This window comes from Cydia splendana, chromosome 17 (genome assembly GCF_910591565.1).
Source record: "Cydia splendana chromosome 17, ilCydSple1.2, whole genome shotgun sequence".
NCBI lineage: Eukaryota > Metazoa > Arthropoda > Insecta > Lepidoptera > Tortricidae > Cydia > Cydia splendana.
In genome coordinates this window covers 4,214,814-4,228,665 of record NC_085976.1, presented here as the reverse complement: position 1 = coordinate 4,228,665, position 13,852 = coordinate 4,214,814, and the positions used below count along the sequence as shown (strand labels likewise).

The 13,852-nt window shown below is 33.4% G+C and overlaps 1 protein-coding gene across 1 annotated transcript in view; it reads left to right on the top strand.

Annotated features, from left to right (window-relative positions):
- Positions 1 to 13,325, top strand: part of LOC134798961 (small conductance calcium-activated potassium channel protein-like) — a 67,739-nt gene extending 54,414 nt beyond the window's left edge. Inside the window, exon 4 of the mRNA XM_063771387.1 lies at positions 13,239 to 13,325. Within this exon, the coding sequence (XP_063627457.1) occupies positions 13,239 to 13,325 (87 nt within the window). The remainder of the gene's footprint in view (positions 1 to 13,238) is intronic.
- Positions 13,326 to 13,852: the final 527 nt, after the last annotated feature.

Here is a 13,852-nt window from a genome sequence, read left to right as displayed (position 1 = left end):
GCTTGCAGCGCGTAGCGCACTCTGGCTATGGATGTTGTAACAGAAGCAACACAGGCGCAGCCAATATTATTTAAGGCTCACAATTTAAATATACGCTACATAAATCTTTTTCTAGGCCAACATCGTTTAGTCCTGAGCTTAAGTTGTGAATTTTCCCACAAGGGAAACATAATTAGAGTTAGCCCAAGAAAATTCTGCAACGATTTTGATAGCACATGTAATACAAATGTTATTTATAAGTACGCCATAATTCCATAAAAGTCTAACTCTAACTTTATCTACCTATCAATCTAGATATGTTATTCCGACCAGAGCATTTCAATAGTTTTAAAAAAACATTCAACACGATACTTACATTTGCTTTTAGTGTCACATTTTTAGAATCAGCCAATGAAACAAATTATGGATGAATATAAACACACTGAACTTAGCCTTATCACAGAATTTAAAAGGACATTGATATTTTCATGATGTAGATGGCGCTCTTTTCAAATTTCGATATGTAAGATATTATTCAAACAAAATTATTATTAAGTAACATAGTCTCTAATATCCAGAGCCATATGAAAGCGATTTAAGGATTTAAAAAATAAATGTTTGTTAACACATAAACATAAAAAAATAACGACTATACAGAACAAGTTGGAAATGGCTCAAAACGGGACAAGAGTTATAAGACAGGCGAGAGTGCAAGACAAATATAAACATAAATACATAAGCCTGGAGATACTGCCCACTGCTTAAAACGACGTAAGTGCCAATCATTTTCACAGTGACATACGTCTCTTTAAGTGAGCGGAGGTAAATAAAGTTGCTGCGCGCAGCGGAAACAAATATCAACCGTAGCCATAGAGAAAACAATACATAGAGTACTCACTCCATACATCAGTTTTAGTACCAAAACGACTATTATTTTCGTAGTCGACATCTAGCAACGAGTAGCGGAATTATCAGTACCGCTACTTGACAATAGATGTTCCGACGACCGAAAAGTCAAACGGCTCGATTCGGAAAATGAATTAGATTTCTACTAGACTTCAACAAGTTACGATACGGATAATTTAAAGATATTTGTAAGATAGATATGTCAAATTTGACGTTTCCGCGATTCTGGAGTTCCTCTTGAACGATTTCGACAAGTTATGACTTAGATATCCAAGTCACATCTAGTCGATATCTAATGTAGATCTAGTTGATCTCTATATCGTCTCAAGATCTTGTGATTATCTCGAAATCCGAATAGACCTGTAATGCTCTACAATTTTCAGCTAATATTATGACCAGATCAACCGGAACTCTATTTTCAACTCCTTCTGCTTTTAATATTAGTTGTAAATTGTTGTTCAATACAATTTTCGTGAGTTGTTGAATTGAATTGTTGTTCAATACAATACTAGATAATTCTAGTATCATGTACCGGGATTGATAACTCCGCTACTAGATACTAGAAGCCGATTGCGAAAATAATAGTCGTTTCAGTATCAAAACTGATGTATGGAGTGAGCACTCTATTCTTACTATATTTCTCTATGCCATAGCGTACGCTCCGGCGCTGAGCCCTAAGGCTTTTATTTGTACTGCCGCTATTAACTTTGACGATTATTACGCAGTTCTGACACGCTTTTTGTGTCGACATGAAAAAGTTGATGAATTGAACGTTTTTGGACCCTCGAAATAACATTTTACACTCGCTTAGATCATTGACAACGCGGTGATGAGTTTTGAATTAAATAAATTAAATTGTTGGTTTATATTTCCTGTTGACCGTGAATAATTGGCTGTTTTTGTACCTTCATAGCGGAATGGTAATGAAAAACGCGTCCCAATGGATCCATTACGATATTACGCGTGTGGAAGGACATGTGATATAATGTTTTGACGAGAACATTACATTTGCAACCTCTAATTTATATCATAAGGCTGAACACTTAAATATAAATATTTTTTGTGTCTAATACCAGGCCATACCAGATATTAGATAATCATTAACATTATGGTAAAAAAATACGGTATTTTTCAAATAAGGAATACTTAGGAATACTTTTCTACCAACCACATTAGCTAAACCAAAACTATTTAAATCAAACTTGATTATGATGGGCAAAACATCACAGTCTTCCTTTGGCAGACGTGTAAAAACGATTATATTGTGACACGCCTGGGATAAGCCGGTTTTGCCTAGGACAAACTAATTTGGCTGGAAATCGGGGTTGGTCTTTCATGTGTGATAACTTTGTAAAGTCAATAAGGATAACGCTATTTGAATAAAGTGTTTTTATAGGGACTCAGTTTCTGAATGTCTACTACTTTACTATAAGACTGCAAAGTTTTATTTGTTTCGAGATACTATTTTAAATTTTCTTTTTATAATTTTCATACTAGTTATACCAAGAGAGGGTATATAATAGTGGAATGCAGTAAGCTTTTTATCCAGGATTCCAAGTATTCTAAATGGATTTACTTGAAACCTTTTGCATTGTCTAGTCAAAACAGTCAATAAAAAAGTTATCCTATTATCTTTTACGGATCTTAAAACATTTTATTTTTTATAATTACTAAGAATACACATATTTCCATTTCTCAACCCAAACGCTCTTTTACAAAATTATAGTACATTATTGTCGAGGCTCGGAAGTAGCTACTTGCAGGCTGAGGATTCGTTTTAAACGGACGACCTTGGGAGTCCGTTTAATTGAATCCGAAGCCAGCAAGTAGCCTTCCAGCCGAGTCATATATAGTGCTTTTCTCAAAAATGGTGCAAGAAATATAAATATCATAGAAATATTTTACAAAAGCAACTTTCTTACGTATATATTTTCACAGAAAAAAGTAGAAACAATTGAAAAAATTAGCTTTGACGCCTTTTTATTTTTTTAATAAAAAAATAGAAGTGTATTTTTCTGCCGAAAATACGCCAACCTATTTGAGACAGCTAAATAGTCGCGGTACTAATCATCTGTTTGGCTGTTTAATGGGCCTGTGCCTTCATTTGATATGGCCATTTCAACTTTTAAAAAGTTTGGAACTCGACAAATAATGGAATTTGTATGCAACATTGCAGTCCCAAAATCGAGACTGCAATGTTTTTAACTTTTTAATTTTTGACTGACCATAAACTACGCGCTTCGCAACCTATTTTTTAAACGGCAAAGTCGACTTTGCCGTCCATTTTTGAGAAAAATAATATACTTCAATTAACTCTATGTATGATCGCATTCAGGGGGCCGATTTTTGAATTTCGACCGCTCGATTTCGTGTATTTCGTACAATAATATCTCCAGTACCCGGCATTTAAATTTTACTAATAGAATTGAAAACGAGTGGTCAATACCACTCGATTCCCAATTTCTATTGCTCGTATTTCAAAATTAGCATTTCGCTGTTTTCCACCGATTTTCGAGTGACGAAATCGAACGCTCGAAATTCAAAAATCGGCCCCCTGATTTACAATTCAAGGAGGAGACCTTATAGGAGGTCTAGTACTCTTATACTACTGCTTCTTTTGAATCGTTTCTTGCCATATAAACTTTTATGCAAAGAGGGACAGTCAACTTTGCAGGCTTACTATACTTGGACGACATACTACGTTCTTCTTATCATATTTCTCTATTGCCCTTCAGCAGATCATATTCCCATTCATTATTTTCACATCGAGTCCATTATTCTCTCCTTAGAGCATTTAGAAAGGAGATGTCATCGCTGTTATGTTCTTTATGAAACAGTCTGCCAATTTTTGCGGGGGAGGGGACGTCAAATGTATTGCTATTTCTACATGATTTGTACGTAACGTACAAATAGCCATGTCAGTCCATACAAAAGTTTGCACAATTGTGCAGGTTTTTCGGCAGAGGGGTAAGCTCTTAATGGCCATTCCAGTTATTAAATGCCAGTCACTAATGGATTGAATATTGTAAACTGTTACTGTCAAGACATAATCGAATCGACCTTAAACAATAACGCGGTCATGGAAACGACATGCATATTTTACTGAGCGTAACTCTTGAATATTCACCACGGCTTGGCTGGGCTTGGCTCTCTTGGCATCACAAAACTTAGCCACAGCCAAGAACAATATCGCTGTGTCATGATTTGTTGATATGACTTATCTACGTTAAGCCGAAACAGGGTTAATTTTATGTTGCCACCGTGGCCCATTGGTACTAAGCAAAAGTAATAGGGTAGAAATTTGCTGAGAGGGTCGAATGGATTTACCCGAGTTTGAAGTTAAGCGACACAAATGGTCTCGCCGGAATATCAGCGCTGACTTTCGGTCAGTATTAAGGTCAGTAAAGACCGTATCGTTAAGTATAGGGACAGATAAAACCTGGTCTAACTGTTGGCATGTGTATTATTTTGTATTACTATGTCCTAAGAGTTTGATCTGAGGGTATTTTTAAGCTATATCTGATTTAAGAAGATTTGATTTTTTTTTATTTTTGGGAATTTATGATACTTTTAATACCGCATAGCAAATATAGTCCGGACAAGCCTATCGAGCTGAATTTGAGACTATTTCACCGACTCCTTGGTACGATTTAAAGTAACAACAGGTTAATAGGCTGCCAAAACATGTTATCTAAGTGTCCTCTTCATGATTGTTCAATTGAGCAGCTGCGGAATAAATGTGGTGAATTTTTATTTTTACATAAAAACGATTTTTCGCCCCACTTTTTGGAATCCCTTCAATTTCTGATGCAAGCGAAATGACGGAGACAGCTAGAAGAACAAGCTAAAAACCAAAGGCTAACGAACATTCATGGCGTTGATCCATCGCTAGAGCGGGTCGATAGAAACGCTCCATGATAGTTAAATTAGATGTCAAAGTCAGAGTTGTCGTAAGTAGCATGCCATATTCTCTAAAAGGCCACCATGCACAGATCCTAAACTTTTTTTTTAACGAAAAGATATGCTTAGACTATGTCCACATGATTCGCTATACGAATCATGTGTAATTGCTGTTTACATAGTACGATTTTTTTTCGTGCGATATTGTCTTGTTCGCAAACCGCAAATTTTCTTGTAGTATTTGTCGGGAGTCGCAATTGTTACTCGAAAGGATTGGGTAAATTTCGTCCAAACCATATGCTTTTCGTCGAACTCCCAGGACGAAATGTGTACCTTATTAAAGCACTAATTAAACACATGTGTAATTTTGAAATACAAATATAATGCCAAAATAAAAAACGGCTAAGTAAAGTTGTCCCTATAATTAACGATACGGCCTTTATTATGCTGGGGCGCGACCATTTCGTGGTAAACTTCAACTCTTATCTATTTTATGTAAAATTGTAGTTTTTAGTTATACTTTTGTATGTAGATTTAGTTTTAAGTTTATCACAAACAAAATATTTGATTCTGATTCTTATGTTTTTATAAAATTTCTCAAGAGTGTTCTAAAGATAATTCCTATTATAGATTCCTTTAATTATAAAAGTTTCTTTCATTTACTAGTGCGCATTTCGCATGAGAACACGATAGACACGCACACAAATCCTTCTTCCAAAATCGAAATATATAATAATACTTATATTATGTCCTCGTATACCTACATAATACTGTATACCTAGAGGTTGATAGGTATTTTCGATAGGGTTGTTGTTGAATTTTACAGGTAACTAAATCTAGTTAAATAGATAGAAAATGAGAAATTTATCACAATAAATTGGAAACTTAAAAAATATAATGGGAATAGACCTCAAAGTTTTTTTTTAATCTTCCATATAGGAAAAAATAATGATGCCATTCGATTCCATATATTTTATTAAAAAAAATATTGTACGGCAACAATATACATAAACGCAATATTTCACCGACAAAATCGTAATTTCCTTATTTTCCATACATCGAAACGGCTCTTCTAAGCAATAGCGACGTTACATCGTGACGTCACGATGATGGTATTGCCATTTTGTTACAAGCGTTTCGTCAGTAAAGTGCAGGTGCCAGACTTTGACCATCATTTTGTGACTTTTGTATTGCTTTAAGAAATGGGTCCCGTACAGACATTTGATATTTCATCCTCAAAACAAACCTGATCGGCTGATACCATTAATAAAAAATTGTCAAATACCCTATTACCGACGCATGGGCGTTATGAAGGTTACAGTGAATAATAATGTGAAAGAAGCCAACGTTAGGGTAATAATATTGAATGATGTATCGAGGTAAAGCATGAAGAATCCCGTTCGATATGTGCCCTAATACGGTGCATGGTGGCAATTCAGAAGAATGGGACCCGTATTATTGTAATCGCGAGTCATTTTCGCCCAAAACCGATGCCTATAATGGTCGAGGATAACGGTTTTCTGGCAATATGTTTCTTACGCTGCTTTAATGTGTTTGCAGCTAATAACGCGATAAATTTAAGAAACATGATGCAGTACCAATAAAAAGCTAAATAATATATTATAATTAATGTCACCCAAAATCTGATTTAACCTCTGTGAAGCTGGATGGCTTTAAAACCAGCAAAGCTGTAGTTTGATTGTAAATAATAATGAAAATAAAAAATGTGTATTTGTGTAAGAATGTAATTAATTCTCCATTCATAGTAACTACGTAAAAACGATTTGGTAAAATACCGAATAAAAGAAATGAATAAGCATGAATAATGACCCACAACATCCAGCGCGGTAAATTTTAAATATTATTTAAAAAATCCAGTCGCGTGACCGCTAAGTGAGAACACTTAGCCAGATTAAAATATGATATAAAAAATGTATAAATGTAAGAATGTAATTCATTCTCCATTCATAGTAACTATATAAAAACTATTTGGTAAAATACCGAATAAAAGAAATGAACAAGCATGAATAATGAATAATGACCCGCAACCCACAAGATCCAGCGCGGTAAACTTTAAATATTATTTAAAATAACCAGTCGCGTGACCGCTAAGTGAGGACACTTAGCCAGATTGCAAAACATTAGAACGACTTCATAAACATTTCTCATCCTTGTTTGCATAGATGCCCCATTTTGAATAAAATTTGCATCCAGAAGCAAAACCGCAGCTTATGAGACGTTAACGATAAAAGTTACAAGCGATTTTTGCAGAGTTTTGCAAAATCATTCCTTTGCCTTCATTATGAGTTATTTTAGCGGGAAGCCTTATGAATGTTGTTGTTTTTAAAGAGGAAATTTATTCTGTCAATGAGGGTTTCCGCGATCGAGTTTTCACTAGATGGCAGCACAGTGACGAGAGGTCTTTTTGACAGCTGCTGTCAAAATCCACCAATTAAAAAAACATGGTTAAACATGATTGGTGGATTATGACAGCTAGACCTCTCGCTACGGTGCTGTCACCTAGTGAATAACTCGATCGCGGAAACCCTCATTTAGTATGTATTCTGTCAAGTTCATAAAATTTAAATCAGGTAATGTTTATTTTCATTTAAACCTGTGTCTACGCCAAAACGTTACCAAAATGAGGGTGTGTTTTTCTTCAGAGTATTGTGCCTACTATGCTTCCCAATTATCTTTGTATTGTTTTCTTTAACTTTTGTAATATACTCATAAGAGTCATAAGTAAGGTTACGTAAAATATATGCACATGTAGGGGAGGTAGGGGACCATTGGGCAGAAATATCACTATATCACACAATAAGTAATATATTATGACTATACTATGGCTCTAGCGTATTTGTGGTAAAAATTACAATCTTACTGCACAGCGCACAATTCAAATGATCAATGAGAACAGTAAATTTACTGTTCCATTACAATGTCCAGGCTTTTAAAACGAATGAAGCAAGAACTAACAAACAAGCAATAGTACTAGAGTGCACTTTGAGCTGCTGCTGAGATAGCTTATTACAAACTTTAATAACAAATTTCTTTAAGCATTGCTACAAATAAATAAAACACTTTTTAATGCAAAGCTACTTTATTCAATAAGCTGTTTTTCCTAGAAGCTTAAAGTTCTTCAAAGCATTTAACAATATTGACGTACAGACGGCGGAACTGTTTATTGTGAACGAAATCATGAAGAGCTTTTACTAACTGTCGGTAACATACTCGGTAGATAGTTTATTATATGACAAATATTCTTTAGCCTATAAATAACTATTAGCTACAGATATGCAATCAACTAATTATAGAACGTAGTAATATATTCCCCCATAGGCAATTAGGTATGGGTGGAAATGGTCAAGCAAGCATCAAGCTTAAAATCCGTTTTACATGTATTTTGATAAGAGTCACTCCAATCATTTCATTGTGTGGTGTATAAATCAAAGTCAGACGGAAACAATAAAAATTGGTTTCAAATGTATTTATCGGTGATTCATGTTTTATATTGTAACTCCCACATAAACTGACTTGCTGAATATACGTCTGACATGCCTAAAACTAACTGAAATTTGAACATTGTCATAGTGACATTGTCATTCGGCCCGATTCGAACTTTAAGATAGGCGTCATTTAATACATCTAGAAACGATATGGATTAGATATGTAACAGTGTCAAATGTGACATTTCTTCAAACAAAAACGTTATAAAGCGATCATAAAATTTAGTTGTCATCTAGTTGTTCACACCTAAGTAATCAACTATAGTCATAACTGAGCATGTCGTTTCAGCTAGGTAGTATTTTAACACGAATGCAGTTAAATTTAATGAATATTGGTCACTTTTTACACAAAATACCTCAAATTAATTTACCAATACGTAATGGTCAGTATACTTATAGTCGAAATTTCTAATCATGAAACGCCTAATGGCCATTATACCATTAGATCTTTAAATTTTTAATGACTAATTTCAATAGTTACCACTGTGTTCTGCTCGAGTCAACAGATAGGTGCGACGACGAGCAAAGCGAGGAGGAGCGTGTTAGGTTGACCGTGTAATGACCAAACAAAATATTTTAAAAGAACTTCATTTTTGAATTAATAGACAGCCGTTTTCTTTTTAAAATGTGCTTCATAAATGGTCTCCAATATAATAATTCAGTTGCCAAATAAATACTTGGTACCTGCCTAAAAACAATCAAAAGCTGTAACGGCATTAAAATACAACTCATATTGATATATTTTAAGGCTCCGTTTTTGTTGCCCAACTATTAATTTTAGTACCCATTTCTATTTTTTTAAACTACCCAAATTCGATTAATTAGTTGACCGGTTAAATACGTGCCTATCTTAAAGTTCGAATCGGGCAGATTGTGATAGTCTTATTTCAACTATCTTGAAAATGTAACATAGAACCCTGTTATATTGGGCCAGCGAATTGTCAAATTATAGAAACGTCTAGCAGAAAAGCTCTAGACTGCGGATTCATATCAATTCCAGTATAATTGTCTCATTCTCTATTCGTGCGATTGCAAAATGACGGTTAATTAAATTGTCGCGCTGCTACTGAGCTTGTCACATGCAGGATACAGCCTAATTGTGTACATGCCTTTAGATCTGCGCGTAGATTGTCCAAATAAATCTATGTAATTAATGTGTTTTACACAACTGAATTCATTTGAGTTGGGATTTTGATTAAAATATCGGTTTCAATCAGTATTTGCATGCATTGTACTATGTTGTTATCTGCAAATAAACAGAAAAGATAGAAAGAAAAAGTTGCAGATATTTTTAAAAGACTATTACTATACTTGGATTTAAATAAAATTTACACGTATTAATAAATGACCACCTAATTATGATAATTGATAATAAGGATTGTTTTTATGTGTATGTATTTATGATATTATTTTAAACACACAGACAAATTTTTCGGCCTCAATTATTAAAAAAATAATTCTTTCGATACTGTTAACATCATTCACATCTGGCCGTAAAAGACTATGCGGTCACTATTTTTCCCAAACTGCTTGCGGAATTGCCAAAAAAGGGGCAAAAAAATTGACTGATACAACCACAGGAGGGACCATAAGGATAAAAGATGGCTGAAAATAAATTCCGGTACCACGTGCGCAAGCTTCCATCTGCCTCAAAATGTGTAAATACTAAAGGCTGATTCTGATTTCACAACAATGATATGGTTTTGATACGACATTATGTCATGTCATCAGGCAAGGCATGCGTACCAATAAGCGCGAGCGGAATGCCTTATGATACGACGCCTGATTGCATATCGTCAGCACTAATTAGCGTAACAACCGTATTCGAACAATGAGGTCAATGAGATACGTCAAATACTAAGTAGATACCTATTGAAACGATATGGATTGGATATGTCAGTGTTAAACAAGTGATAAAAGTGACGTTTGTGGTTGAAGAAACGTCAATTTTGACATTTGTTTGACACTGACATATCCGATCCATATCGTTTCAATATCTAGTATTTAACGTATCTCATTGTTCGAATACGGCTGCAGGCTGTCCGCCACTAACGCTTATTTAGTGCTCATGATTAAGTTCATATCAAAATAAGACTAAAACCAGTTAAAACAGAATTGATCTACTGTTTGGAATGTGTTGTTTTCTATTTTTGCCGTGTCGATACTTCTCCATTCTGATAGGAAATTCACTCGTTCGTTTTTGGGTTCCGTGCTTCCGAAATCAACTAGTGCTGATTTGTTTCAAGTTATTTTTGATATTTACGGAATTGAAATACTAGTTATAATGTTCCTAGATTCTCAAAAACTGTAGTATATATGCAAATATAATATAAATGTGTCTAATATGAAATGTTAAATGTTACACTTACCAACTCCGTAAACAACTCGCTTGCTCTGGTTTCTGATATGTAAACAAAACTATATAGTGCTTTAGTATTTGAATACGACCTCAGGTAAGCTAGGAACAATGTTATTTTAAAAGCTAGGTAACATTTAACTTGTTTTTACAATAGAATAGAAATAGAAAATATTAATTTAGCATAAAACATACATTAGGTACAGCAAATTAAATAAGTAAAGAAACGTAGGTACACCAAATAGGATGCCGCTCAGCATAAGCAGTGTCTGTAAGACACGGCGCTGGTTTTCAGTGCACCCAAAATTAAAAACTAAAACTTAAAACTAATACAGAAACAGAGCAGATATAAACATAACAAGACAGAACACGTCTAAAAAAGAAAGAGAGAGAGAGATCACAAATATTTCTTATACTTAGTTCACATATATGTGTTTATTTCGGAATATATCCGCTTAGTTATAAACTTAGTTATAAAACTTAAATCTACTAGTAAGTACAAAGATTTTAATAGGAAATCCAGTAATATGCTACCAATAAATCTGAAGCAGCTACACAAAGAATCTAGCTTCTTCTAGACATGCAACTTATCTCGAAAACAGGTACCGCGTTATGTTCATAGCGAAAATGGGTATCTTGTCAAAATATATATTCTGTTTGTCACTAAACTCACTAATCTTTAAACACTATCAGGTTTTAATAGAAAACCTCGTTGGTTCGGGGACTTGGCAACACGCCCGGGGGTGATGTGTCCCACAAACACTTACCGTCAAATGTTAAAACCTTAAAAGCATTTTGATATTTACAGCTTGCATGCTAGAATTTGACCACATTGAAATGGATGCATTTTGTGAATTTATAAACTTAAACATTATTTTAAATGCATTTGAATAAGGCAATGCGAGTGGAATTTGTATCTTTGCATTTTTAGTTTAGTATATTTAAAGATTCTAAAAATATTATATATAAAATTTTATATATTTTTATATATAAAATAAAATTAATAAATTAAGATAAATTTGTTCAAAATGGTTTAAGATAAACAGAATATTTAATTCTGAATATAATAATATAGGTTAATAATTAACCACATTTTTGAACTAAACGTTTCATTTCTTATTATGCGGTTTAGACTTAAGAGTGTATAATTATGTACATACCCAAAAGAAATACGATTCGGCAGAACCTATCTCACGTCTGATATAAAGTTACAAATTTCTACAGCTGCAGTAAAATTCGGTAGCTTAAAAGCTTTCAAATATTTTTTACAGCTTCACAGGAGGCGTTTATTATAAAATTATATAATAATAGCTAAAAATACTGAAATGAACTTTATAAACACTTATAATAATCTATATACATAATTATAGTTTACTTTTAACAATCAGCCGTATTCGAACAATGAGATACGTCAAATACTAGATATTGAAAAATGAGATACGTCAAATACTAGATATTGAAACGATATGGATTGGATATGTCAGTGTCAAACAACTGTCAAAAGTGACGTTTTTGTTTGAAGAAACGTCAATTTTGACACTTGTTTGACACTGACATATCCAATACATATCGTTTAAATATCTAGTATTTGACGTATCTCATTGTTCGAATACGGCTGAATTTCTTTGTCTGCGGATATCTGAAAATATCAAAAGTACGAGTATTTACAGAAAAAAAGAATTGAAAAACATAATTATACACATTTTCGTTGTCTCAATAATAATACATAATATGAAAATAATAGTTAATCTACCTTAGCTGAAACCGTAAAACTTTTCATGTTGTAAAATTAAAACAAAGTATCCGGTTATATTTGCTTTTAATAGCCATTGAAATATTATTCATAATTTATGTAATATGAACAGGATTGGATGTTGTACTAGTTGTACAATAGGGTTTTATACTGTATTTAATATAAATTATTTTACACCATGCATGAATAAAGCACCAGATAATTATGTATTAGACAAACACAGATAGGAGTTATTTTTAAACACAAGTTATATTTAAGTAAGTAAGTAAATATTCTTTATTACACCAATAATTATACATTTTACATACATGTAAAACTACAAAGAAATTGTAACGGAAAAATAGAACCCGGTAACAACAAATCGGTTAATAAATCGGATAGAAATATAAAAAGTAGGTGAGTTGACCGTGACGTCACGATGTAATGTTTCATATAAATACCATATTAGCAAATCGTTTTGACAGTTTTAAAAAAGTAACTGATTTGACTAGTAGGAAAATACCCTATTGTTACGTTTGAATTGATATATCGCATTGCATTATACAAAATAATATTTATCATGGATTAAAATAAACGAGCCATGAGAGAACATCGGATCGAAAAATTGGATCATCAACAATTGGGTTATAGGCACGGAAATGCTAATGGACTTTCCAATTTCAGTTTTCAAATCGCTTTAAAGAATTTAAACCGCTTGCTGGCATTTAGAGGTTTTGCTTTTTAGCACTTTAATTAATGAAATCACTTTTTATAGCACTTGTTCACTGCAACATATTTTCTGATTGCTTATAATATTACAGTGTTTTTGTATTTCAAGTGTCTTTAAATTCTGTTTTAGGCCTGTACAGTTACTCGGGATCAAACACCGCAGGTAAACAAAAGTCCTAAATGTCTCATAAGAAACGTACCTACTCGTGCTGGATAAAGCGGATGCGGATGTTGTCTGTCATGTTACGTTTAGAGCCTTTTTATTGGATCGTTTTGTTTTATATAGATTTGGCTTTTAGTACCTCCCTATTTATTTTTATGTGTCATTTTGAGGCGCGGTTTTTCAAGTATTTGTTTATCATTCCTTGAATTCCGCTTGTCATGGTGAGTTGAAAAGGGCCATTGTGGGTGCTCCGTGCTTAGTCTGGGGGACATCTTTTGTTCTTAATGAACCGCCATGATCCGCCCGGATTGCAGACATTTTGTTTTGTATCGTTATCGGGTTTAATTTATAAATGGTGTTAGTGTTACCTATATGTATTTATTATTTAGTATTATAGGGCTGTGCATGGTAAACGTTTACAAGTAAAATTATTTCTGCTCCCACTTAATCGTTGTATTTAGTCAAAGTGGGTACTTATTTAAAAATATAAATATTATCGCTAAAAATATTATTTGGAATGATAAAACATTGTGGATTGGTATGATTTCCGTCATGCTTTTACAGATGATATAAACGGTATT